Source organism: Telmatherina bonti, assembly GCF_933228915.1.
Source record: "Telmatherina bonti genome assembly, chromosome: 7".
In the NCBI taxonomy this organism is placed as follows: domain Eukaryota; kingdom Metazoa; phylum Chordata; class Actinopteri; order Atheriniformes; family Telmatherinidae; genus Telmatherina; species Telmatherina bonti.
In genome coordinates, this window is record NC_136625.1 from 20,570,914 (window position 1) to 20,598,662 (window position 27,749).

At 39.2% G+C, this 27,749-nt stretch overlaps 1 protein-coding gene across 4 annotated transcripts in view; it reads left to right on the plus strand.

The window, feature by feature from the left end:
* Positions 1-27,749, plus strand: part of adgrl2b.1 (adhesion G protein-coupled receptor L2b, tandem duplicate 1) — a 99,064-nt gene that overhangs the window by 66,209 nt on the left and 5,106 nt on the right. For 2 of the 4 annotated variants that reach the window (XM_079244039.1, XM_079244038.1), the window contains exons 10-20: positions 1,036-1,158; positions 2,773-2,978; positions 3,443-3,616; positions 4,980-5,189; positions 5,790-6,010; positions 6,803-6,869; positions 9,048-9,139; positions 10,598-10,766; positions 12,119-12,247; positions 14,416-14,512; positions 19,442-21,424. In XM_079244039.1, the coding sequence (XP_079100165.1) occupies positions 1,036-1,158; positions 2,773-2,978; positions 3,443-3,616; positions 4,980-5,189; positions 5,790-6,010; positions 6,803-6,869; positions 9,048-9,139; positions 10,598-10,766; positions 12,119-12,247; positions 14,416-14,512; positions 19,442-20,304 (2,351 nt within the window). In that variant the 3' untranslated portion in view covers positions 20,305-21,424. Of the gene's footprint in view, positions 1-1,035; positions 1,159-2,772; positions 2,979-3,442; positions 3,617-4,979; positions 5,190-5,789; positions 6,011-6,802; positions 6,870-9,047; positions 9,140-10,597; positions 10,767-12,118; positions 12,248-14,415; positions 14,513-15,537; positions 15,664-19,441; positions 21,425-27,749 lie in introns of those variants that run through there. The other 2 variants (XM_079244041.1, XM_079244040.1) reach the window with 2 other exon arrangements.

The window sequence follows — 27,749 nt, forward strand, 5'->3', positions numbered from 1 at the left end:
GGGAAAACAAAGAAAGCGATTGAATGGCTCTGCTCCATTCGCACAGCCCTTTATCTGCAGGCTTTTTCCATTAAGTAGCAGTTAACTAAGCTTATAACTACTAGCTCCATCTTTACCAGAGGAACTGATTAATATGTTTGTGTTAGGTTGTATTGATGATTTAGTCACTGCATTTAGGCAATGTTTGTGAGCTTGTTGAGCTTTGGCTTATCTTCATGATGAAGATAATATTCCAGTGGAGCATGAAGAACAACCCAACTGAAGAGACCAGCTTACCTGACCTGAAAGAGCTGAAAATGATTATTTCTTTTCTAATTAGCAGTTTCATGAAGCCCAAATGGCATCCCAGGGTGAAAATCAAGGACAAAATGGGGGGAAAGGCAGAGAAACAGAGAACTGTAAGCCAGACAGAGGGGGGTGAGGGGGGCAACAAGAGAACAATTCCTCATCTCTGTCTGTCAGAAGCCATCTATCTGTGGAAGTGAGGCCGTTTCTTAGGAGGGAGCGTGCTGATACGTATGTCCTCCTGACCCTTTAGTAATTTCACACTTCAAAGGGAGCACCACCCGGCAGCTGGCATACCAGAGAGAGGGGCTGCAGGAATTCGGAGGATTTTCAGAGATTTGCTCATCGAGCCCGGAGTTATCTGAACCCACAGGGGAAAGAAAAAGTAAAAGTAAAAGCTCAATGATATGTTTGATCCTATGAATATTTGACATTCATGCTGCAGTAGGCTGTGTGCTTGCATTTACTCATCCTTCATTGCAGCACTTGTCGTTCCTTTAACTTCGCTCTTGCCTTGGAGACTTTCACAATGCCAACCAACAGCTCAGCGACATGGTTTTTTAAGTAAATGACAGCCCTACAGGATCTTGCCAGTAACATTTGACTGTGTTACTGTTACAATGAGCATCGAATCTTTACAGACATGCCACTAGACCCAAACGGCAGAGCGCTATTAAACACTATGTAAAGCTTTTAAAATGAGTAATATTTCTCTTTTAACCTTTCTCCTCACCTCCAACCATCTCCCAGTGCTGGATGTGTACGTGCTGAGCACCGACGGCCAGGTGCAAGACTTCAAATTTCCACAGAATAGCAAGGGTGGAGCAACTCTTACGCTTTCCTCCAACACTGTGAAAGTCAATAGCAAAAATGGTAAGAAAGCAAAGCTGTGAAAACATCCTTTTTAAATGTTTTTCTTTTTGTTTTTTTGTTTTTTTTTAACTGATCTCTGCTTATATTTCAATGTAATTTTACATACTAAAGGTGAAAATCTTTTAAGCCAACCAGGGTTCAAACAGGAACAGTAAAATATTATGGAAATAAGATTACTAGCATAGTGTAGTACCTCGCAAGTTCAATAAAGTCAGCTTGGCGTTCAAAAGGTAGTTTTATGCAGATCGATGTTCTCCCTCCAAGTATTTGCTGCGGTGCTGATGTCCACTGTAATGTTTTTCTTCTGCGCATGTACTGAACAAAATCCTCTGAGAATCTATAGCCAATACTGGCTAAACAGGATACTTAAAGATAAAAAATGAACTTTTGGTTTTACACATTGGTGTCTTCAGTTAAAAAACGCACATCAGTCCTCTTTTCTGCTATTCTCACATTTCTGTAGAACAGTAAAATCTCAATCAAGGGTTACTTGATTGAGATTTTAAGAACAAGTGTCCTGCAGATGTCTTTTCTTTTTTGTAGCCTCATGCTAATTGTAAAACATATTACAGGTAAGTTAAAAAAGGAGCAAGAATGTTACACAACAATTATCTTTGACCAGCGATCTGAAACTCCAGTACCGAGGGCCACTGCCCTGCAGCTTTCAGGTGTTCTCCCAATCCAACAACTCTTGGTTTAAATTAGGTGGACGCAACAACTTGTTCTCAAGTTCTGCACAATGACTCATTAAATTGAGTCGTGTACGTTGAAACAGGGAAACATCTAAAACCTGCAGGGCAGTTTTAAATACCTGACAAAGATTTTTCTAATGTGAAATTTTACCAGAAAGAAAATTTACATATTTTCTAAAGAGGTGAAACTTTCAGTATTTTTTTTAATTATATATTGGCTGTTTTTTAAATATCTGAAAGGTCCTTTGGTAATTTTGTGGTATTTCACTATGGGACACAGAACATGCCAAACGTAGACTTAGACCCCGGACAATGGCAGGGAAAAATCCTCTTTTATTTAACAAGAAGTAGAAGGACTGTAGTGGCAGGTAGTCTAGTCTAAAAAGAAAGACAAAAAAAGAGGAAAAAATCCAAAATACACAATGTTAAACAAAGACATGAACCAGTGCTGAACAAAGGAACCAAGGAAACCTGGAAGCATACATACTGAGGGAAGTGAAGTCTAATACAATGCAGGTGTGAGGCAATGAGTAACTAAAACCAGCTGTGAAGCAAAGACGAGGAAGCAAAACTCAACAGAACTATTTTGAAATATACCAGGACATAAAACTAAAACATTAAACATGAAAATGCAAAGTTTAAAAGAAAAAATAAAACAAAAAGACAAAGAAGAAAAGAATATCTTCACATCATTCACTGCAAGTTCTACAAACAGTAAAACAGCTTCTCTGATGGGCTGACGCTGGCCAGATGAAGGCAAACAAAAATCAGAAGGAAAATAATTTTGCTTTTACACACAGTACAGCATAGCATACTTAATTATTGTTTTGCATCTCTTTTGCCTTAATGTTTGTGATTTCTATGAGACATAACTGAATGAACACATAGAAAATGGCCCATTTGAGTTCCTGTTCTGTTGCAGGTGCAGCCAAGCTGGTATTTGTACTCTACAAACACCTGGGTCAGTTCCTCAGCACAGAAAACGCCACACTGAGAGGAATGGGGGACCTGAACAAACACAACCTCTCCCTCACCGTCAACTCCCACATCCTGTCGGCCTCTATTACAAAGGAGTCCAGCAGAGTGTTTGTGGCCGACCCTGTGATCTTCACCCTGGAGCACCTGGATGTAAGCCTCCTCCTGAGAATCACCCAGACCACACCGCTGAGCTATTTCACTGCCTCTAATCGTTGAGGGAAAAAAATAAGACTTTCGACTTTTAGTTACATATAATATTATGCCAAGAAAATTCCAATTCATGAGATAATCAAACGTGTAGAGAAGAGTTATTGTTGTATATTTTGCCTTTATATAAAAATTGCCATGGTACCCTCACACCTTTCCACATCAAGATTCCAAGTTTTTCCTCCATTTGATGCCTTTCATGTGTGACATTCAGATTTACTTATATATATTTTAACTGCACACGTAATAAGATGTAAAACAAGAGTACAAACATCATCTACATGTAGTGCTGACATCCTGTAAATTAGAACTAATAATATTAAATGCACAATGCATTTTCAGAGAGTAAATGCTCAAATGCTGGATGTTAAATATTCAATCTTTCTGTTTTTATTTGTAATAAATAGAAGGAGCACTACTACAACCCCAACTGCTCCTTTTGGAATTACTCAGAGCGAAGCATGATGGGATACTGGTCCACTCAGGGTTGCAAACTGCTGGAAACCAATAAGAGCCACACCACTTGCTCTTGTAGTCACTTGACAAACTTTGCTATCCTCATGGCACATCGAGGAAACGTGGTAAGTGGCCCTTACGTTATGGTTTGCATGGTTGTTTTTCTTTTCTCAATTAATTGTTCTTCCTCCTGTCCTACTGAATGATTTGTGCACATGCAGAAAGCACAAGAGTGGCATTTCAGAGGAGATAATTAGATTATAGCCGGAGGAGAAAGTAAGAGTGGATAGAAAGGTGGAGAGAAGGCAGTGGACTGTAATTTTAAAGAGCGAGACCGTGGTTCAGGATACGAAGTGGCACAGTATTATCAGAAATAATTATGTTTCACCTGCAATCCGTGTCTAATATTCTTCCTTCATGCGTGCCCTCCTGTGTGAGAAACAGCTTTAACCTTGGTTTTAACTTCTGTTTCCACCTCTCTTGAAGTGGTGCTGGAACCATTTGGTAGCAAAATGCAATTACAATCCAATTACAAGATAAATAGCACGTGTAGCAAGGACCTAGCCAGTAATAAATGTAAAGGATAAGTTTGTGGTTTGTTTAATAATACGTCCCAGCTCCTGAACTCTGTGCCTGTCATCTGTCTTAACCTCAACCTTAACCACAGCTTGAAACCAGAGCCAGAGGCTGGGCTCAACCTCACACCAATTCCCCTACACAGCACCTCAGCTGTAACTCCTGCCCTCAATAAAATTACAAATATCACAGGAGGCATTGCCTCACTCTCAGGCCACCATGTCTTTGAGTGATATTTCATATCGGCAAGTCTGCTTTTTTTCTGATTTGCCTGGTGCCAGTCATGAAACACACTCAGGCTTTAGATCTTCTGAAACTCTGCATGATTCAACACCAATGTACACATGGTCGCCGCTCTTTGAGGCAGTTTTCTTTTGATGTCACATTCTGCAACATGTGCAGCATAAAATGATGACTGAACATGTTCAGTATGGGTGCCCAATGACATTTGGTCAGTCACTCAAATTAGGTCTTCATAGCCTGCAAAAGGGTGCCCATTTACACACTAAAGCAGTTCTGATATTTAAAGAAACAGATCTGTTGTTACAGTTACCTGTGTATAGTTAAAAGGAATTTATTTTTAATGCTAAAAACTCTCCAAAATCACTAATATTGCTTTAAGATTAAATATTGCATAAATAGTTAGAATTTCTAATGGCCAAAATGAGGCAAAATTTGTTTCAACATTCACAAGGCTCTATGGTTTCTGAAGACTGACTGACAGAAAACGTTGTGAATCTTTTCTTTCAGAACCCCCATAAATTTCCATCTTCATGATAGAGATGGATGTTTCCATCTATTCTTCATGGAATATAGCTAAAGCCATTATGTGCTTAAATGCCATTCATAATGACAAGTGCAAATGGGAAGGTCAGTCATGCTTTGTGTGTGCGTGTGTGTGTGTCTCTGCAGAGAGATGGGAGCATGCATGAGCTACTTCTTACCGTCATCACCAGGATGGGAATCGCTGTGTCTCTAGTCTGCCTGGCTATCAGTCTCTTCACCTTCTGCTTCTTCAGAGGTCTGCAAAGTGACCGAAACACCATCCACAAAAACCTCTGCCTCAACCTCTTCATCGGCGAGCTCCTTTTTCTTGTGGGCATAAACATGACGGAACCAAAGGTAAAGAGGAAATTATACTGCAGGAGCCATTAGTTATTTTAGTTCCATCTGAAGCGATTAACCTTGATATTAATTAATATCTCCCTCAATTTTCCTTTTAAGTGGTACACCAAAAATCCACATGAAAAGAAAATAATAGGAGTCTGCTTGAAGTGGCTGGTCCAGTTTATCATCTAGATATATAATGAGGGGTTCCCTATATTATTTGTGTCTGTGGAAACTTTGGGATCTATGGGATTAGTACTATTTATGGTAGGAAGTTATATCCTTTCTGTTCTCAAATGAGATTTTGCGATCCACCTTCCCAACATTTCCAGATGTGTATTTTCAGAAAAACAGTAAGTTTGTTTTCATGCTGGGGCATGATTTTATTTAGATATATTTCCATTTCCATTTTGATGTTTGCATTTTGCATGAATTAAACTGGACTAAATAAATAGTATTTTAAAACTGGGATTGAAAGACGCAGCGTAATTCCAAGTATTGTTGAGAAATTGTTTAGGCTAATTAAGGAACAAAAGTTAAAAAGAAGATAAAAATAAATGCGTTTAGCATTCCTTTTTAACATGGGTGTAACTTCTCTGTGTGTCCTCCTGACAGTTGGTGTGCTCCATCATCGCGGGAGTCCTCCACTTCTGCTTCCTGGCAGCGTTCACCTGGATGTGTTTGGAGGGCGTGCAGCTCTACCTCATGCTGGTCGAGGTGTTTGAGAGCGAGTTCTCACGCAGAAAATATTACTATATCTCTGGCTACCTCATCCCAGCTGTGGTGGTGGGCATCTCAGCAGCCATCGACTACAGAAGCTACGGCACACAGCGGGCGTAAGTGTAGCATCTTTGCGGAGGCTCTTTTCTCTTTGCAAAGATGTAATAAAAAATCACGAGTATCTCTACTGGGACACACCCACACAGCATGCATAGTATGTTATGTGCTAATGATAGTTATATCACAAAGAGTAGTCCACCTCTGCCCCGTGGCAAATTTACAGCCTGTCACTGCTAAAAGAGGAGGCCGTGAGCACAGCAGTAGCATTAATGAATGTACTAGCTAGCTGCACTGACATGCCAGTTTTTTATTCTTTGCATGTGGATAATTGCCGCCCTTGTCAGTAAAAAAAAAAAAAAAAAGTTTATGCACTTCTCTGTTGGTCTTCATCCAAGCAGCAAGCTTTATGATTTGTAAGACTGCAGTCCTTTAATTTATGGGACTTAAGTAAACTGCCTCTTTCATTGCAGCAGTCCTCACTTCATTTTTTTTCCTGATAAATACAGACCAAGGTGCAGTTAATTCTTAAACTGTCTCATATTCATTGTTTACTGTGCACGGTATTAGGTACACACAGACATCTCACATTTGCAGACCATGAAGTCATGAGTCCAATAACCACTGCCCTTTTACACTGCAGCTTCTACACTGCAGCAGCTTCTCGTGGCACAAGGCCAAAACTTCCTTAAGGTTAGGGTTTTTCTTCTCTGTGGTCAGAAGAGTCTCTATTCTGTTGCTGTAACCTATCATCCAGCCAGCCCTGCTGGGTCCTGATTGTTGACACACAAGTTTGTTTTTGCAAATAAGATGATTTATTGAACTGAACGTTACCTTTTTGCATTTCGTAGATGCTGGTTGAGGGTGGATAATCATTTCATCTGGAGCTTTATTGGACCTGTAACCTTCATAATAGTGGTAAGTTTAAAATTTATGCATCTTTTTTATTGTTTTTTTTTTTGTTTTCTCTGCGTGAATCTTTGAATAGAGTTTATAGATTTTTACTCTGTGTTTGCCGGCAGCCTCTTAGCTCGCCTTTCTCCGATCAATCTGCATGAAAAGAAAGTGGTCCCATTATAGCTGACACAAGGACATCAGTGTCCACTCAGCTATGAAATCCTCTGAAATCAGAATTGTTGAGCAGCAACAACTCAGAGCTGTTTGGCTCTCTCTGAACATCTAGAGAATACTCCCTTCCTGCAATCAAGAGGAGAAATTGTTTCAGGCGTGAAGGTCATTTGCTCAGCGGGGAAACAAGGGTGATGTTGGTGAGGGGTGAACATGGAAGTAATGAGTGGGTGGGCCAGACAACCATTACCACAGCTCATATCCCTGCTGAGGGTCATGACACAGCTACAGCCAATCCGAGCGCACGGACATCTCCATCTTCACCCCCTTAATATTTCATGGAGAGTGCAGGGTGGTTCACATAGGCAAACACACAACCTGCATGCACACAAGCCTGAACAAATGCACAATGCAAATCCATACGGCAACATTAACACGTGTAGATCTGTGAAACTGCTGTAAAAACCTGCTTCAGATCTGCTCCTGTTTGAAGGAGAAGTAAGAGACCTGAAAACTATAGAGGACGGCCCCTTAGAGACCAAGCATGTGTGTGTGTGTGTGTGGGGGGGGGGGGCTCCATATGCAGTCTGCCTCTGCTTTCCACTGTGCCTCCTAGCTTCTCGCCTCACTGTCCGTTGGTCTGTCTGTCTCATTGGATCTGTGTCATCACTTACGGCTGTGTTAAATGCATCTCCAACCACTCGATTCATGCAGACACAAATTGGCCCCAGTGGCTGGGAGACAAAACTCTGATCTAAAAGCATCTTCCTGTCTTTTTAGCCACACTTTTCTCTGTCATCTTTCACCCTGATGTTGGTGTACATCTGCTGGCATTCTTGTTTTTTTAGTTACAGACCATATTCTCTTGCCTCACAGTTTTTGCCTTGGCTTTCGTTTTTTTTTTTTTTCTTTTCTTCAGACTGGATCCATTTAGGATAATAATCAGGGACTTCCAGCTTTTGAAGTATTTTAAAAAGTCAGGGCACCTAATGTTGACCGTTCTGATTATTTCTCTTGCAAACTCGAGCTATTTTTATTTTCTTCTGTATATAGGAGGTAGGTTATGCTTTAAAAAGCGTGCTCGGAGCACAAATGGCCCTGAAGTTTTTGATAACATGAAAAGAAAACATATGTTGGGTTTTCACTGAATATCTACAGAAGTACGTTTGAAAGGTTAATTATTGTAGCGCGCCAAATAGAAGCTTGTCCCCTCCCTTCCCCCATTGTGGCTATGGGCCCTGTAATGAGAGATATCCTGAGAGGATGGAAACCTTTTTGGATGTATGGCTTGAATCACTTAAATGTTTTTCCTGGCCTCAGTAAAGACCGCCTCTAAAATATGGCATGCTCTCCTCTGAATGTTTCCGGGGCTTTTGGCTGTAGTGTTAAATCTGTTTGGGCTTTATTGGATGTACATTCTCATCTCTTGTAATTGCACTCAAAAAGTTTAGGGTGGACTATAGTGGCAAACACGAGCAGGGAGATAAACATTGAAGTCATTGCCATGTGGAAGGCTTGAGCTGCAAGAAGACGACGAAAGCGATAACCTCTCAGTTTGTTTTTTCCCTTCTCTCTGCAAGTCAGTGCGCTTCATGATCAGCACAGAGCCATTAAATTTTTATAGTCCTCTCACTGGATGTATGTGTGTTGCTCACATCAGAGCCAACACCACAACAGACTAATGCACATAGTGAACAGGCTTAGAACTATATACTATATAGACCTATAACTGAATACAGTCGCAAAAGGGGACATTTTTAAGATCTTAATAGCTTTTATTGATTTAAAAAAAAAACAGAAAAAAAACTATATATATATATATATATATATATATATATATATATATATATATATATATATATATATGCAAATTGAAGGTTTTTACTGATATAAAAGTGTTTATAGAGTGTAAATAGTCCATGTATATATGTGAAGTATGTGAATACCTCCCTCTGCATTGCTAGCACAAGGAATTGGATGCTTTCCTGAGTGCAGTCTCTTAACTATGATGCACATCTGTTTTGACAGGTCAATGTCATTTTCCTGGTGGTGACTATGTACAAGATGGTGAAGCATTCCACCTCCATGAAACCCGACTCTTCCAGGCTGGGGGGTATCAGGTGAGGGGTGTCACTCTAGGAGATTAAGAGGCCAGGCTGTTGTTACTTTCTGTGAAACTGTGTGCGTGTGTGTGTGCGTGTGTGTGTGTGTGTGTGTGTGTGTGTGTGTGTGTGTGTGTGTGTGTGTGTGTGTGTGTGTGTGTGTGTGTGTGTGCGTGTGGATATATATGTGTGTGGAAGAGTGAGCTGGACGAGTCAGTTACATGTAAGAAGAAAAATAATATGCGCCATCACTGCTTCTGCCTTCCTGCTATAATTTAAAAGCTGAATCTGACCTACACATTTATTTGATTTTCCGACCGGACCAACAGTTTTCCCTTTTAGGTTTTATTTCAGTCTGTCAGAGCTGCCTTTTTAGCTCATTTTATGAAATCTGTATTTGCACTACACATGGGCATATTGCCTGTTTTATTTCTCCATAAGTGCATTTCTGACCTTTGCCGTCTTTTCCCTTCTGTGCTGTTGTACTTTATAGGCATCATTAGAAGATGGATCCCAACTACATGTCTTGTAGTTTTTAAGATGTTTAAATCAGAAAAAAGTGCCCTCCCTCTTCTTGTTTCTGATGGGCTGCACCACGTTGATAAAACAAGTCCCTGACCATTTCTAAGCTTGGAGCCTTGTAAAACAATATGTTTGACAGCATGCCAGCGTATGTTATGTGGGTGTTTGATTTTAAGGAAGCTACTCTGATTTTGGTCCAAACAAACATAAAAAAAAAAAAAAGATTTAATTGGCTTTCAGGTTTGTTGTTAGTTTATCAAAAAGCCACATTTGTGGATGTTGGATTTTAAACATTATAACAAGCAGTCAAAACTCTTTAAGTATCATTAATTAGTGGCTACCTCGGATCCACCAGGCGTTTAGTTTCTGTTTTTAATGCGGGGACTTTATCTATTTCTTCCTAAAGTGAAAAAAGGGAAATAATTGGTGACATTATTTGTGATTTTTCAGACAGGAATATCATATCCTTGCACCAAAAACACTGGCAAGGGGACAGCATATCTAATCAGGCATGATTATTTCTCTGTGGTTCCCTTCAGCAACATGTTGATGGCCTGTTTCTTTGCTCCTCTGCTTTCTGTATCATTTCAGGATGGCTTACCTCTGTCTCGTGCTTGGGTAACAACTAGCTTTTGTCACTGAGCCTGACTGTTAAAAGTTGTCTTGTATCCTCTAGGCTTTCCTGGAAGGAACCAGGAAAAACCTGCTGTGTGTGCGGTCTCTTCTGCCAGCAACTCTTGAGAAAGACCACAGAAATGTTGTCTGACTGTGATTCTTTCCAAAACTTTGTGTCTGCATTCATACTGAGATCAACTTATTCAAAAGTGAAAAAGCAAATGGCGATGTTTTGTCTGTAAAGGTGCAGTCCAGGAGGGCTGAAAACATCAGGCAGAGACGCAGCTGAGCCTAGTTTTCTTCTTTCACTTGCCAACATCACTACTTCTTGTTTTACAGATCATGGGTGTTGGGAGCGTTTGCACTTCTCTGCCTTTTGGGGCTCACATGGTCCTTTGGCTTGTTCTTCCTCAACGAATCTTCCATTGTGATGGCTTACCTCTTCACCATTTTCAACACTCTGCAAGGAATGTTCATCTTCATCTTTCACTGCCTACTACAGAAAAAAGTAAGAATGTCCTGCTTCTGCATTTTCCAAACCATGATCAAAACTTAATTAAACCGATTTTATTAAGTACAAGTTGCCAAGTTTAACCCTTTAAATGTTTTTAAATAGTCCTTGAAATAATTCTTCTTAAGTTTTTTTTTTTATATATAACTGCTGGTTTGACAAGAAAAGACATCTTCACTTCTTAAACTTCTTAACTGACGTGCTGAAAAGGTAAAACATAATTGGATTGACAGAATCACTAAAAGTACTTTAAAGTAACTTCTTAAGTAGAAAAACAAATTGACCGTGTCAGTTTGAGTTTGAGTCACAGGGTCATTTGGTCTCATTCACCAGGATTTTTTCTACAAAATTCTTTAAAAGTGTTTCAAAAGTCTTCATTAAGGTGTATTTTAAGAAAACTCCGTCAGATTTCTGAACATGTCCGTAGATTGTGAATTGTACTCATATTTCCTCCTAGATTGATTCATGCCAATCTCTTTGTAAGCTGGCTTTACTTGGACTTATTAAATGCATAAAATATTACATCAAAGGTCATGAGACAGATGGGCTCTGTACATACAGAGATGATAATAAGTAAAAAACCAAAACAATAATTTAAATTTTAAATAAATACATAAATATAAACGTGCAATAAAACTTTTTTTATCCTAAAATTAAAAAAAAAAAAGATCATAAGACTGATATGTCTGATATTATTGACTAATATCAGCAATAAAATGCAAAATTGTTAATCATCTGTATCAGTTTTCCTTTTTTAGGGACACAACTTTCACACAAAATGCAGCTATGAGATATCAAACTCTCCAGCTTGGTTTTCTGTAACTCAAAATGACAAAATATAAGAGAAGTCAAGTATCATTTTTCCAGATAATTCTGTTTGCTTGGCACAACTCACTCTAAAAATCTCAGTTGATATTGTATCGGAATAAGAGTTGCCCAGTATCGAGCATCCCTTTAAGTCTTGAAATGCTTAAAAGTTGACACCTGCAATCATTTTAAGTTGGCAAAATACCTTATACATAACTTTTTTTTTATCCTACACAAATGTGCTTTTACTATTGAAAATGAATAAGCTGGAAAACAAACTATAACACTGATTAGATACAAAAATTCTCCACAATCTCCAGACATTTTTCATGTCTTAACTCAGCTGCATGCATGTCGGAGTACATCTTTGTGATTATACAGCATTATGTCTCATACTGTCTGGTATCCTATTCTTTACAGGTATGACATTTAAACTGCTGTCAGCTGGTTGACATTTGATAAAAATGTGGGATTTGCTAGTCTACAAAAAGGCTGATGTGTCACAGTCTGTATGTCTGTCCTGATCTTTTGTTCTTCGGCAGGTTCGGAAAGAGTACAGCAAATGTTTCCGTCAGTCCCAGTGCTGTGGGGCGCTACCGTCTGAGGGTTCCCACAGCTCAGCCAAGACAGCCACGTCTCGATCCACAGCCCGCTACTCCTCTGCTACACAGGTACTCCTGCAAGAATCAAATAAATCAGGGATTATGCTTTAGAAAGCCATGAGTGAAAACGGAGACAGGTGCAGAGTTTGCAGGTCAGTCTCTGTTCATTACACACTCTGTTTTATGGAGATCTCTGCACTAAAACTATATTTCTCATTAATATTTTAACATCTTTAATGGAAAATCCTGGTGATATAATTGTTCACAAACTAGGTTATAAAATCAAAACTAAGACTGGAATTAACTTAAAGTATTCTGTCCTTTTCTTAAACATAACTGTGATATTGTGCCTGTTATAAAAGGGTTTTAGTTCAAGTTTTATGTTTATTTTTGTTTTAAAGCTAAACTTCTTAGTTCCTCGAAATGAATACAGAAGTTGATATGTCAGCGATCATTTGACAGTGTTTGGTTTTATATTTGAGGTTTCACATTGGAATGCAATGGAAGGAGGAAGCTTAAATTTCATCTGGAAATATTATCGCACACTGTGACCAAATCAATAAATAAACAGGCCACTTGAATGTAATCAAATCTCTTATTTAATCATTTTTATGTAGATTATATTTGACATGAATAAATTCAGTCATGTCAAATGTTACAAGATACTAAAAAGCACTGGCAGGGTTGGGTGGAGAGATTGTATCTCCATATTTTTTATTGTCTACCTCTATAAATCAGGTCTGTTTGGCATCCTTTAATCTGTGAATTTTTTTTACATTTTTTTCTATTCTACCAATAAAGAGAATAAACAAGAGTTTTATTATAGCCTTATTAATAATTTTTTTCTGTAAAACCTCATATGACTCCTATGTTGAATGAAATAAAACATTTCAAATGGTGACAAAGTCAAACTTTTCCAGCTTCTACAGCTATGATATGACAAACTATTTTCATTTTTTTTGTTTTTGTTGTAGTTCCAATTTGTACTTTTTTATTTCTTTATTCAAATGTCCGACGTGCTGATTTAAGATTTACAATCCACTACTTTCAAATATTTTATATCTGTCTTTTAATTGAATAGTCACTGTAACAAAAACAACAATCTTAAAATAAACTTAAAATGAAGTGCTAAGTTTGTACCTTTGAAACAAGACGACGTACTAGATAATACAAAAGAAACTAAGGATAGAAACAGTTTTGTCAAATGTAGACCCAGTGTATTCACTTAAATGTCAGGCATTCTCACACACAGCTTTCAAGCCAGAACCGATACCTCCCCTCTGTTAATGCCTCCTTTGCTGGCTTAGAGGCACATCACCTGCAGATTAACTTCAACCGTGCATGCTGCCTCTGCACTTTCACACGGCGAACCGCTGCTCTGTGAAGGTGCATCACTCCCAGCTTGAAAGGCATATATGAAAAAGCCTTGTGTAAGGGCAAGTCAGCATCGTGGAACATATTGCTCGAGCCAATGACCTGTGATCGCTCTGTGAGGACTCTGTCATTCCGCAATACTGGCTTGATGTTTGTCAGCACACACCAATGCAGGGTTGAGCCTCCTCTGTTCGGCATGTGTGAATTACTAAAGAGAAACATTGGCGAGTTACAGAGGATTTTTTACAACCACTTTGTGAAAAGGGCTACTAATTGCTTGTTGGCAAACAGCTGATGGTAAAAAAAAAAAGAATGGTGCATCTACTTATCAGACCTTATACTGGTCAGCAAAATATTGGGGAGGGGGAAAAAAAATTAAAGGATCACCAGTCAAACCAAAAATCTTCGGGTGTGACTGGGTACAGAGACAATTTTGGGAATTCAAGTTTTTCTCTAAACAACAGAAAATTGTCGAATTGGACACACTGCACACATGCCTGTCGTAATATCTGCTCAGATGACTTTCTGAGATCTACCTTAGAAGCACAAGTGGGAATTTTGCTGTTTCTGCTCTTACTGTTGAGAGAAAAAAGAAAAGAAAAAAAAACGCTTGCAGCCAATCTCTCAAATTACAAACTGTTAGATTCTCAGCGCGTCCATTTCTGGAAGCAGTAGGATCAATAACGCGTGTGGGGTTTTGTCGCAAAAACATGTCATCACACAGCAAGTCAGTTGAATCTTGTATACAGGTGTAGGTCTGAATCACAAACCCACATATCTACTCAATCCTCGGGGCCAAAAGCCCTAGAAAACAACAGCGCCACGTCGAGCCCTGATCAGTAGTTGCTTTTTTCTCAACACAGAGCCGCATCAGGCGGATGTGGAACGACACTGTGAGAAAGCAGTCGGAGTCCTCCTTCATCTCAGGCGACATAAACAGCTCCTCCACACTCAACCAGGGTAAGCAACCATCGCTTCTATCACCACCAGACAAGAAACATGCTCTATTCTCTTTGGGATGAAGCTCTGAATTCACCATAAACACTTCATTGCTCTGTGGTGGCTGCAGGAATATAACGTTGCTTTTCTGTTTGTGATTAGCGATCAAAAGAATAGCAGCTAAGTTTGCTGCATTTTATTCTTTCTTTTTTTTGTTAATGCTTACAAAGAGAAAAGAAATAAAGACAGACAAGAGGTTTGGTATTTATTGAGGTGGAAAATGTTATAGATGAGGACTTTGAGTTCCTGTAACAACCCTGATAGGAGAGACCGACTGAGGAGTGGGCTTCTAAATCATCTTTATCCCAGAGTGTCTGTCAGGATGGAAGTAGGGGGAGGGAGATGAGCAAAGTCAGGTGGAGGTTAGAGCAGATTTTGAGAATGATCCCAGCATCATGAATCTCTGGACCGTGCCAGTACGGATTTGGCTGTAGATCGGAATTAGTTGAAAGTTGTTTTTTTTTTTTTTTTTTAAAATACACGTGTGTGCATAATTTCTCAGCAATCCGTCCAAATAATTGAGGGTAGTTATTACTTTCTAGAGGGCTTACACAAGCATGCCGGAGTTGATAGGGATACTGTGTTATTCGTGGCAGGCTACTCAGACATGTTTTGTCTACTTTGTCAACTGGACGAGTTTGTTTAGATGAATTTGTGTCCCGTAAACACTGCAGCTGATTGTGGTCCAATGCTTTGGTCAACACTTGCTGCGATGATATTGTTTGTCAGATACATCACAAGACTGGTTGAAGAATGGCCTGCTCTGACCAGCGTTTCTATGGCTGCTTTGTCCGTAACAGAAGGCAGACGGAGCACAGGTCATAAATCTTTTGCGGTTCTGGACGGTGAATATCAGCGTGCGTTTTCGTCGACAGCTGCCCATCCCACCACCACAAACCATGAGGCACAAAAGCTTGAGCGTTCTTCCTCTACTGGTTTTCACCTCCTAATTTTCTCCCTTTCTGTCTCTCTTCCTGTTATTTCAGGGATGACTGGCAACTACCTCCTAACTAACCCTCTACTCCGAACCCACGACACTAACCCTTATAACAACCTGCTGGCAGAAACGGTGGTGTGCAACACCCCCTCTCCACCCGCCTTTCACTCCCCAGGTGCACATCCACCCTCCACCATTTCTCTTGCACAGATTTGTGGTTGTTTTAGAGCACATGTTCAGCGTTTTGAGAAGTATGCATGTTCACTTTCTTGATGCGAAACAGATTGTAACCACTCTTGAGTCGAGCCTGGTAAACACAGAGCTAAATGACCACTGGGAAAGCTTAGCTTAGCATGAACAGTGAAAACAGAAAGGAAAACTAGCCAGGCTCTGGTAACAAAATCCACCGAGCAGCACTTCCCAAGCTCAATAATTAATAGGTTTTATCAGGTCGGTGTACAAAAATAAAAATAGGTTGTGGGCTTTAATAGCAAGTAGTGGTGTGTCAGTAACGAAATGTGCCTATCGGCAACGTTTTAGCACACTATATGACACTTTATATGCCATTTGTTGAATTTGCACAAAAAACTGCAACAGAAATTTGCCATTTAAGAGCGGGATATTTGCCAGTCTGCCTCTTGCATTTGAACAGTTCCCAGGCAACCAACAGAGAAATAAAGAATCTGTTTGTGGACAAAAAAAAAAATACAGACGCACTTAATCGGCACAAAAACAGTGAATTACCATTTCTATAAATGAGCACTTACATAATGAATAAATTAGATGCGAGATGTTAATTAGTGAGCTTTAAAGGTGGCTGCAGCTGGATTGTGTTGTCTTTTTGACACTGCCAGGTTACCAGCTTACCCCCGCCTCCCGTCGCCATGGTATTTTACGTTCACTCTCATGTCTTCCGACTATTCAGCAGATATAGACTGCAAACAGTTTCAGTCTTCTCATCTTCCTCTCTGCCAGAAAGCAAAAAGTACCTCATTAAACGTACATATGGAATGTATGTCCTCCATAAAGTGTGTTGAATTTCTTATACATATGAAATGCTTGAGATTGTGTCTGTGACACAGCGTCACTGAAAATGTTGTGAATAATTACACAGGATTTACCTTTTGTTCTTCTTCACTCGCCTCTTTGTATTTTTAGTTGCTCTAATCTACCCAGGTTTCTCTATTGTAAACAGAGACGTGAGATTAACGTAAATGCCTTCTTATCTTGTCCGCTCAGCAATCGTATGGGAATTCCTCTGTTAAATACAAACGCTTCAAGTTAATTTGTGCCATTACCCTGTATGTAATATCAGGAAGTGGTACGATGAAAAAACATTTAATGGAGAGTAGACTGAGTTTAAATAGCGTTAGTGCTTACTGTGACCCAGTTCCTCTCTTGCAGAGCAAAAGAGACCCAATCAAAGGAGAAAAACAGAAGCACATGACGCAACATGGGCAGAGTTGAAGGGCTTCTGTTATTCAAAGGCATTTGATGATAAAAGGGAATACGCAAAAACAGCAGTATGGCGAAAGTGTGTATGGAGCAGATACACCGATTAACCTGCTACAGTCATCATAGTGTTTATTTGTGCTGCAAGCTGGCTTATAGCACAATGCAAGCACGTCGCACTTATAGATAATGAAGTAGGGTCGGGACCAAACGATGTCTGCAGAGGAAAATCAAAGAAATTTTTTGATTTTGTTTTTTTCATTTATTTATTTATATTATTAGAGATGAGCTCAGAAGCAGCCAAGCTTCTTAGACATACAACTCTGTGCGTGTTTAATGGTTTAAAACCTTCTCGTGCTTAATCGGTGTGAAGTGATTGCATGTCAACAATAGAGCACAGGAAACAGATTAAAAAAAAAAAAAAAGAGGGAATATTTAATTAGCAGGTTATTCTCATATTGGGCATAAACCTCTCCTTTACATGTCTGCTTTAAACTGTTTCCTCAACCCTGGGACAAGTTGCTAAAGTTAGCTGTTTTGAAACGTGGGTGCAACTGTGGAAAATATTACACAGATTCACAGCAAATGCAAATGCAGTAACAAACTGGAGGGGGGGGGGGGGGATCTGCAATTTCACATGTGGAAAATACTTTGAGGAGAGGAGCAGTGTGAAGCAAAGTCAGAACCTGGTGTGAAGATCACCAGCCAAGTATGAAATGCGCGTAGAGAGGCTGTCAAGTTTAACACGAGCTTTTTCTAAATTTTGCCTGCTATAGTCATTACACTTAGCTCCCGCAAAAGGATGAGCCTGTCTTCTATTATAAGTGTATTAATACTAAGTAATACTCTGCAGATGTTCATCCGATGCAGCAAAATTGGAAAGGGGAACATCTTGGATGAATATCTGCTGGAACGATTCCCAGAGTGCAGCTGTCGCCGTGTCCAGTTGAATTCTGTTCACATCATTTCCCCCTCTCCCAGTTGACAATACCTGTCGGCGATAAAATCCCAGCCTGCAGATAAACAAATGCAAATTTTTAAAGTCGGGTGTATCCAGAGTTGTGTTTGATAAACCCTCCAACAGCTTTCTACCACTACCTCACTCTGACCTTTTTCTCTCAGTCATCTTTACTTTTTTTGATCATGTTTTTTTAATTTTTTTTTTTTTTTAAATTTTTTTTTAAAGATTTTTTCTTTCGTCTTATTCATTTTTGGACATGCTCATTATGAAATGAACAGTTCATGGAAACTAAAGTTTCCTTTTTTTTGGGGGGGCTTTTGCAATGACACCACCTTCACACTACAAAATGTCCTAATCCGCATTAAATGCTACCTTGCAGATAAAATCTTCCTCCAATTCCTCAAAGTTCTCTCCTTTTATCCCTATATATTTAAGTTTAGTCATAGGGGTTTCCAAAATTGGAATAATTGGGTTTAAGTATCTGTGTGTATTTTGTGCACATAAAATGGGAACACAGAGAAGGAAAAAAAAAAATCAAACATGCACATGTCAAAGTGTTATCGGGTAATGCCACTTTTACTGAAGACTAAAAAGATTGTGCTTGCCGCTGAACCCTTTCACCTGCAGAGTCCTGGATTCAGTTGTCCTTAATTTGGCTATTAGCTCTTAAACTTGTAAACACATAATTTCATCCTCCATTCATCCACAACAACTTGAGCAAATGTGGGCTAAATTATAGTTAATTGCAAGGACACAATCCAAGTTAGATCAACTGAATCCAGGCTGAATGTTACAAGCTTCCACTTTTGTCTTTTTTCAGTGATTTTGTTGTTTCTGCTGCAATTGAAAAAGCATCTGTTTCACTTTTTTTTGCTAATCAGCTGTTCTTAGGCCAGATAGCCTGAGCAGACACACTTGATGTGAGTGGTGGCAAAGTGAGTCATTGCACGGTGCCTGTCTGTTGTGGTGTGTGGGGGTTGTTGCTGTGCTTGTGGGGCCCCAGTGCAGAGAGTTGGCTGGCCATCTGTGTTTGACATTACCCTTTTGTATTGCCTTCTTTTAACAGGTGGAATTATTTATTCATCGTTAATGTCACAACATTCCCCCCCAATCAGCTTGTATTCATTCTTTTTTTTTTTTTAAATTTTACTTGCATCCTTTTTGCTATTCCTCCCGCTGACGTGTTGTTACCTGGTCATAAGCTACTTTACATGTTGCCGTAATATACATTTATATGTTTGTTTTAAGTCATCTTTTGTTCTCATTTCCCCAATATTGTTCAGGATAATCTCTTGTTTTGGCTTAAACAATATTCCACATTAATGAGGTTGGACACAGCAGGACGCAGATTGGGTTCTCCTTTTGAATTTCCAGTTTTTGTAATTGCATAAAATTACAATCAGTTCAAAGATCAAAGAGCAAAAGAGTGACATGTCCTGAGCAGTATCAACTATATGTGGATGGAGAAGCAGAAGCTGTTGTTTTTTCTCTCAAAGGATGAAAAAGGATGTCTCACCTGCTCTTTTTGCCTTTTTTCCAGGACAGCACTCCCTCAGCAACAGCAGAGACATCAGCGCCATGGACACCCTCCCCCTCAACGGCAATTTCAACAACAGCTACTCCCTGCGCGACAATGACTATGAGGCTGTGGGTGTTCGGGCACCGGGTGACCTGGGCGCCCTCAACCTGGACGATGCTGCATTCGAGAAAATGATCATATCTGAGATTGTCCACAACAACCTAAGGCCCCGCGGGGCTCCAAAAATTCGTGACCCCCCGAGAGAAAGGGACAGAGCGGTGCCTCCACTGACCAGGGTAACGGTGGACCAAGGCGGGGGTGGGAGTGGCAGCGAGGATGATGCCATTGTGGCAGATCACGCTGAGGCTTCATCCCCCCAGAGAGGAAATGGAAGAGGGGGCCACACCACCCTGGAGCTGCTCTTGCACCCCCACCATAAAGAGGTGCTGGAGGCCCCCCTTCTACCTCAGAGGACTCACTCTCTACTTTACAGTGCCCAGAAGGCCCCCAGGCGCCTGGAGGGACAGAACGGCCATGGTTCAGAGACTGTCACTGCAGTGGAGGACACAGGCTCTCAGTCACCCAACAATAATAGAGACTCCCTTTATACCAGCATGCCAAATTTAAGAGACTCTCCCTCGCCTTCAGCTTCGCCGTACCCACCGGAGGAGGAGGAGGAGCTCTCACGCTCATCTCAAAGCGAGAGCGAAGACGCATATCATAAAAGCATGCCTGAGCTTGGCGATGCGCCGCAGCCGCTGTCCTATTACCACATTAACCGCGGCACCAGCGACGGGTGCATCATCCCACCCAACAATGAAAACTGTGCACAGGAGGGAGAGACGCCCAGTGACGGACAAATGCAGCTCATTACCAGCCTCTGAGAAGGCCATCATTGTTTGCACAGGTTTTAAAAGATGGGGTGCTTTCAGCTGATGCCAAGAGAGCCGGTGAGCTTTACTTCGCACACGCTCTTCCTGTTAGGACAGGAAGTGAAAAGTTGCCGGGTGGGAAAAAAGGGTGGAATGAATGACTTTTGCACACAGATCTCATTAACACACAAAACACATCCAACTAGGGCCAGACAAATGTGGACTGTGGAAGCTCTGCTGCTGGACTAATGAGGTGCAGAAGAGAACACAGAGGCCATAGTTTCAGCGATAAGTCTGGCATTTTTGTTGTACTGAAAGAAAAATCAAAGAATAAGGGATGAAAAAAAAAAAAAACTCTAAGCAAAGAACCATGAAAATCCTGACATACTCCTGGGGGACGTCGCTGAACCAGGGGCTTTTTAGTAAAGAAGTGCAGAACTAGAACCAGTGTGGCTCCACTACACCGTCAGGACTGTAAAGTTAAGAAACCACTAATTCAGACTCAGGCCTTATATTTTCTCTATTGCACATTTAACTGTTGTCTGAGTAACAGCTGAAGAAAATATATTTTGCTGTACCACTAGTGTAAAAACACTAGTGGTACAAGAAAAGAAAAGAGAAAAAAAAAAGAAAATGAAATGGCAACCATTCAGTAGTTATGCCCTTTCAATGTTAAGATTCTTCGGACAAAAGCTAATCAAAATGGTGGAAATGTGCTTTTCCTCTCACACTTGACTTGTTGTAGTATGTTTGAATATGAAAACAAAAAAGGAAAAAAAAAAAAAGTTTTGACAGACATCAGTCCATATGAAACCATGCTCACATCTCTGCTTGTGAAGTGCTTTTGCGTTCATGAATGATGAGTTTTTGCCAGTAGTATATTTGTTAACACGGGGCCATGCACATATTCGGATTGAATTGGATACTTGTGTAATTTATTTTACTTGAAACAAATTGTCAGGTTTGAGACATTTTCTCCATGTCATTGCGATTTTGCAGGTTTTGCAGACATGTTTCATTCTTTGACACAAATTAATTTATTAACTATTCAAGGAAAAAAAAGAACATGGTTGGGATGTGTGAATAGTTGTTGCAGCACTGATTAGGTTCGATTTTTTTTTCTTTTGTAAGAGCCCATCATCAGCTGAAATTTAATTCAACTCCTGTTTGATATCAAATAAATGTGAAATTTTCATGTTCGCTGATGTCTGGCTGCTTATTTTGTGTTACATTTTTGTGTTCAAGTCCACAGTGACCATGCATGTATTGAAAAAAGTAAATATGCTCTATTAATCCAGATAGGAAACTATTTAAAACCAGACTACAAAATGTAAATCCAATCAGCATCTGTTTGGTTTTGTAAATATTAAAATCCATCAGGGGACAACATTTCATTTTGAAGTTGACCTTTAAATGAAAACAAGAAAAACCCTCATATGGATTTTTGCCATGATCTTCTCTGCAACAGTTTGTCCCTGTCCTCATTCTGTCTCATCCTCCGTGTGCTTTTGTTGTCCTCTTTTTTTATGAGACATCTGTTGTTCCCCCGTAAAGAACATCCATTTCAAGTCCAGTAACAGCAGAGCCTTCATAAAAATTCCCTCCAAGGTGTAAATGCATTTTTAAAAATGATAGCTGAGGAGTTCCATGTGGGAATTAAATTTAACAAGATGTCATAAATTGTTTTTAAAAAAAAAGAGAAGATGGAAAAGGAAGAAAAATTCTACAAAGGATATGTTACTTATTACAACCTTGGCTTTAACAAAAGATGAATAAGTAAGGTACAGATTTGCATTAATACAGCAAACATTTATTAAGACTGTGTGTGTCAAGAAAAAAATCAAATGTAAAGAAGAATTTATATAAGCTTTTCAGTTGCGGATGAAAAGAAAGACTTGCAAACAAGTGAGACCAAAATCAGTTTTATAACTAGATCTTTTCTGTTTTTAATTAAACAGGAATAGCTGCAAAAAAAAACAAAAAAACAAAACTTTGTTTAAATTTCCATGTTTGAGTTTTCTTTGTCCAACTCTGGCAAAATTGAAAGTTTTGCATTTTAATCAGCTTTTCATTTTTTTCTATGCAAGAGGATGGAAATTTTAAATATAATTTCTAAGAATTTATATATATGAATAACAAGATGACAAATAATTCAGCATTCAGCTGTTTCAGCCCCAAGTCAAGAGTTTAGTACTTTTAAAGACTGATGGAAAAGAAAGAAGCTCGTGTTGGCAATTTTTGGAGTGATTTGTGATTTTTTTTTCCCAACAAGCTCTAAAAAACTCTTTTCACAAAGTGTTGATTCCCATAGTGACTTTCCTCATTACAGCATGATGTAAAATATCTTGTTTTAAAGTCATTTGTATGCCAACATCATGCCAAAAAAAGCAAAACTCTAGTTTTTAAGGTCAAACTAAGTATTTCCGAGTTTGCTTTTTAGGCTAAAGTGATGTGAAATTGTGGGCCTGCAGCTGTATTGATCAATCCTTAATGTAAGTGGTACATCCTATCTGTATCTGATCTGTATCTTATTTTAAAGAAAACAAAAAAAAACTGCTTATGCAACCATCCATCTATTCTCTTTTTTTCCACTTTTTTTAGCAGCTTGGAGAGGTACACCTTGGGGAAGTCACCAGTAAATGGAAATACATTATGTGGAAGCAAATACAAATCTACTGGCTGTGTCATGGGGATTAAAAAAGATAAGCATTGTTTTCTATTGCTGCACATGTTGAGGTTTTTGCAATTCCTAGTTGGCACAATTACCAGGGAGACAATGTCAACTTGCTCCAACTCGATTTTGAAATTCCTTTCATTTTTTGTGACAAACAAGCAAATAAGTGACATACTCTGTGTGTACAAATCTTTTTGCTTGCAAGAATTTCCAGTGTGCAACCAGAGACTATTATCATGTACACTGTTAGAGAATAGCTGACCCAGAATCAAATTTACAGCATCCTCCCAAATGCCAGATGTTGCTCAATAAGTCCAACATATCCTCTAATAACATAATAGATATCCAATTGTTAGAAAGTACAGCACGTCGTTTCAATTCCCAAATTGTCATCCACTAATTTCTTAGGCTTTCTTTCTTGTTCTCAGTGTATTGGCACGCACTGCGTGCACTACCAGTACAAAAACGTGCACAGTACATTTGGATTAAATTCACTGTACATTGCAGGATGTAATCTAAAGCCAACATTTCTGTTTGCAAAGCAGTGACAGTTGGATCAAACATGTTGCATGAGAGCATTTTCATTTTGAGCATGCTGATGTGGACACGTATGAGGATATCATTACAGCGACATTTAATCTATAATGACAAACAGATCCTACAACATAATCCGTCACATGGATATATAATCATTTCTGGGTCATTTGTGGTGAGAAAGTGAACTGTAGATTTCATAGCTTCCCGTATAAACTTCTCATTTTATGATCAGGTCACATCAGTAACAGCTAAAAAAAAAACTATTAATAGTTGCTGGTCAACAGTGAAGGTCCACGCCACAGAGGAATGAACTCGAGGAGATTTTCTAAGTAACAGTTGTAATTGCATCAGTTGATTGTTCTTTTGGGATTTGTCAGCAAAATAAAAAAGAAAGCAGTAATCATCCACCGCTTTGGTCTGCCGCTGTAAGAATGCTCTGTGAGCTGCATTGTTCAAAACATATCATCAAAAGACTAGATGAAACTCGCATCGCAGATTTAGCATTCAATATGTCTTTCATTTGTGGGTTTACAGGAGTATTCCCCTCTAGCTGACCACACACACACACACACACTCAGCAGGCAAACAGTCCAAGCAGTCGCCGCAGGATCTGGGTGGTGCAGTTTATTAACTGGAAGCTGGGTGCCAGTTTGCTGTCAGGAGACTGACGTGGAGGCCAAGGCAAAGCTCTGAATCCACGATGGCTCTCAGCATTGTTGTTTGAATATCAGGCTCTCAGTTTACACAGAGTCATCCAAAAGCCCTGAGATACACCAAACTTGTCTGTATATCATACAGAAACTTGGCTTGCCTTCAGTTCGAAATCAAATTAAATGCAAAGTTGATGACCTGCTCAGGGTTTAGCAGGAATGGACTGGTATTGTCTGTGAAACCTTCCTCATTATAAACATAGGCGCCCACAACAGGCTTCACCTGAGACTAACCCTCCAGGATGTGTGTGATGTCACTGTGGGGAGCGTTTCCCCCGTCTGTGTGATGAGTTTTCTGGTCTGTGTTTCATAACAGACAAAATTGTGATGAATGACTGCGGAGCTTCTTTTGCCAAGCATAAGGATCAGTTTTGCATGATGCATATATATTGGTTCATTATCACTTAGTCACCTGTGCTCCGTAGACGCTCTCTCAACCTATTATCTTACAGAACATTGGATTCTGAAATTGAACAATGTATAGATGATCCCCAACTTTCCCTAAATGAGATGGGGGTAGTTCTAGATACAGAAAAAAATCTGCATTTCCCAGGCTCTCCTTTTCCTGCTGTGGTGATTTCCGGCCATTCGTCTTCTTCAAAGATACCCGGTATACCTTTGACCTTTCATTGAATTGCTGACATTACCATCTGTTCTTATCTGATTATATTGTTTGCAGTGTTTGCATTGTAAATTAAAAAGTTGCCAAAGTTTCTCGGAGATGAAAGTGCTTCATTTATCAGCGCATCTTTTATCTGTCTGTAGTCAAAGCCCCAGCTTCCATGGGGCAGTGGCAAATGAAGGCGGAATATAAGGCCTGGTTGGTCAGAGAAGACATTACCGTGTTTTCATTTGGAACTGTTTGATGTTCCAGCCTCTGGTGATTTGGACATTATTTCATGTCCATCATCAAAAAAGACATCAAACGAGATGTTGCATTCAAAATCAGATCACAGAGCCTGGATCAAAATTTAGTTTTGCTCGGGTGCTCATTGCACTTTGCCCATATGTACTGTGTGTATTCTAAATGAGGCACAGATATTTTTATCCTAATGAGTTATCCCAAACTTCTTGAACACATCATTGTGCTTATTGAATCCGCTTTTTGACCCGTTCCTCTAAGGTCTTGCTTTTAAAAAAAAAAAAAAAAAAAAAAAAAAAAAAAAAGTAGCATTATTAGTAAAACTAAGAGGCAGTCTGGCAGAAAATGTTTATATTATTAGATAACAATCTTTTTTCAACTAACACAGAACCTATGCATAATTATATTACCACAACCAGAATGCAGCTGTATTATATATCCTAAGGGCCTCAGCTTACATTCCTCTGCATTTCTCTCAGTGGCATGAAGATAAAGACCATCTGAATCTCTGTGCTCTGTTGCTGCTGTCCCACCAAAACCACATAGGTGAACATTTGAGTCTATGCATGTAAACCTTGAATAAAGACCAAAACTCCTGTCTGCAAAGCAGAGGCATGTTCCTCTATGTTTTGCTAGCTATGGATGTGGTGCTTATATAATGTGTTGAATGGATGCAAATTGCAGTAATGCGTGTTTTTAAAAAAAAAAAGTGCTGCATATACCTAAGTAGCAACTACAAAATTCTTTTATTCATGTCAGCCACTTATGCAAATGTTGCTATAAAATTCTCGCATTTTAGCCTTATGACATTTCTGCTTTGTTTGAAATACTTGCAACGAAATCACCAGTACTAAACCAGTCTAACAGAGGATTGTTTATGAAGAAATACAGGCTTCTTCCTCAGCTTTTACAAAGAATCCTGTTATGAGACATTTAGTCTCGGGCTTAAAATATGCTCCGGAGTCCATTTTGCGTCTGGCTGAGAAAGCTTTGTAATTTCTAACCTGTGTGTGAGAGTGGAAATAAAAGACAAAAAAGGATTGTTTCACACAGAAACCCAGAGAGGCTGAGGAAGAGAAAGTGGGCAAAGAAGAAGGGGATACATTGTAAGACAGACGGTGAGCAGCAGCAGCCTGACATGTCAGAAACAATCCGAGTCTGAGCCCTGCAGCTGTAAAGCTGTCATGCCTCGTAGGAAACACCAGCACTGACCTCAGAATTGAGCTAAGGTAGCGTGTCACACCCATTATACAGTAAACACTCTATGGAGGCCCATGTTTTTGTTGGGTTACCTCTGTTAAAATAATAGCACTGCATTCCCAGGAGATATAGACATAACATATGACTGCTATTAGTCAAACGCTCAAGAGAGGAATTTCCCCCATATTTAAGCAGTTGGTCCCACAGTTTTGGGCCATTTGAGACAAAATGTAATGATTGTAAAAAAATTTAAATATAGAACCAGGAGAAAAAAGATGAATGTGTGAATGAACTTGAAGTGTGAAGAACATGTGGTAACAGAACATGATCATTTTTACATGCATGTCCCACCTCGAGCTGCATTTTAATATGGCATTTAGAGAATATGGTGCAGAAACAACTTGGAATTGAAACAGTCAAAAGAAAAACATGGGTGTAAATTTTTCCAGTTCCATATTATGAAAATGGAAATGTTCTTCAATTATTTAGTGTTGTTTCAGGGTTATAATTACAGGTTATTCATGCAGATGTTTTCCATATATCTCTTAACTGTATAGTCATAATTTATGCAAAAAAAAAAAATCCTTAACATTAAACTAACATTTAACATTTGCAATTCATCACAAAAATACTGTATACCCACAAGAAAAACAACATTGAAATAAATTTGATGTGGTTTTTTTGTAAAGCTAAAGAATGAATATTCTGACAGTTTGGTGTCAAAAGTTTTGTATAAATCATTTCCAAATATTATGCACAGGTTTTGTTGTCACCAACTTCACTGTTGGATCACTGGAAGGATTGATAGCATTAAACTACAGGGTGCTCTCGTCTAAAAAGGCTTTTATTCACAGCTAATTTACTTACAGTTGCTACAGTCATTCATCCAAATACCACTGTAGTTCACATTCAGCCTTGTGAAATGTGAAGTACAGTTGTACAGTCACATGTGGAGATAATTATGAAGCTGAAATAATCAATGTCACGCTTGAAGTTGTATTCAAAAGACGCCTGAAGCAATGTTTTCTTGAGCCATTGGTTTCAAAATTAAAGTGACGGTTTTAAAGAAAAAAAAAAAGTTGAACTTCACCTTTGGAACTGCAGAAAAATGATGAACTGTCCACATGACTGCACACACTAACATGCTTTAGTATTGCTTACTTGTAGAAATGAAATGTTATTTACTATACACTACATGTACATCAACAATGTTCATGTTTCAACTACATGTTTAGTTTACGAGGTAAGACGGACACACATGCTGAAAACCAGCCATAAACATTTTCAGATATATTAGAAAAAAAAAAAAAGAAAAAAAAAAAGTAAACTACTTGAGGACAACTGTTACTAAAAAAGTCTAATGAGGGGGTAAGCTGGGTTGTGCACTTTGATGGGGAAAATGTGAGCAATTTTACAGAGGTTGAAATCAAATTTCAGAAGGAAACCTCTCCGTCTTGTCAGTTAACAATTAACA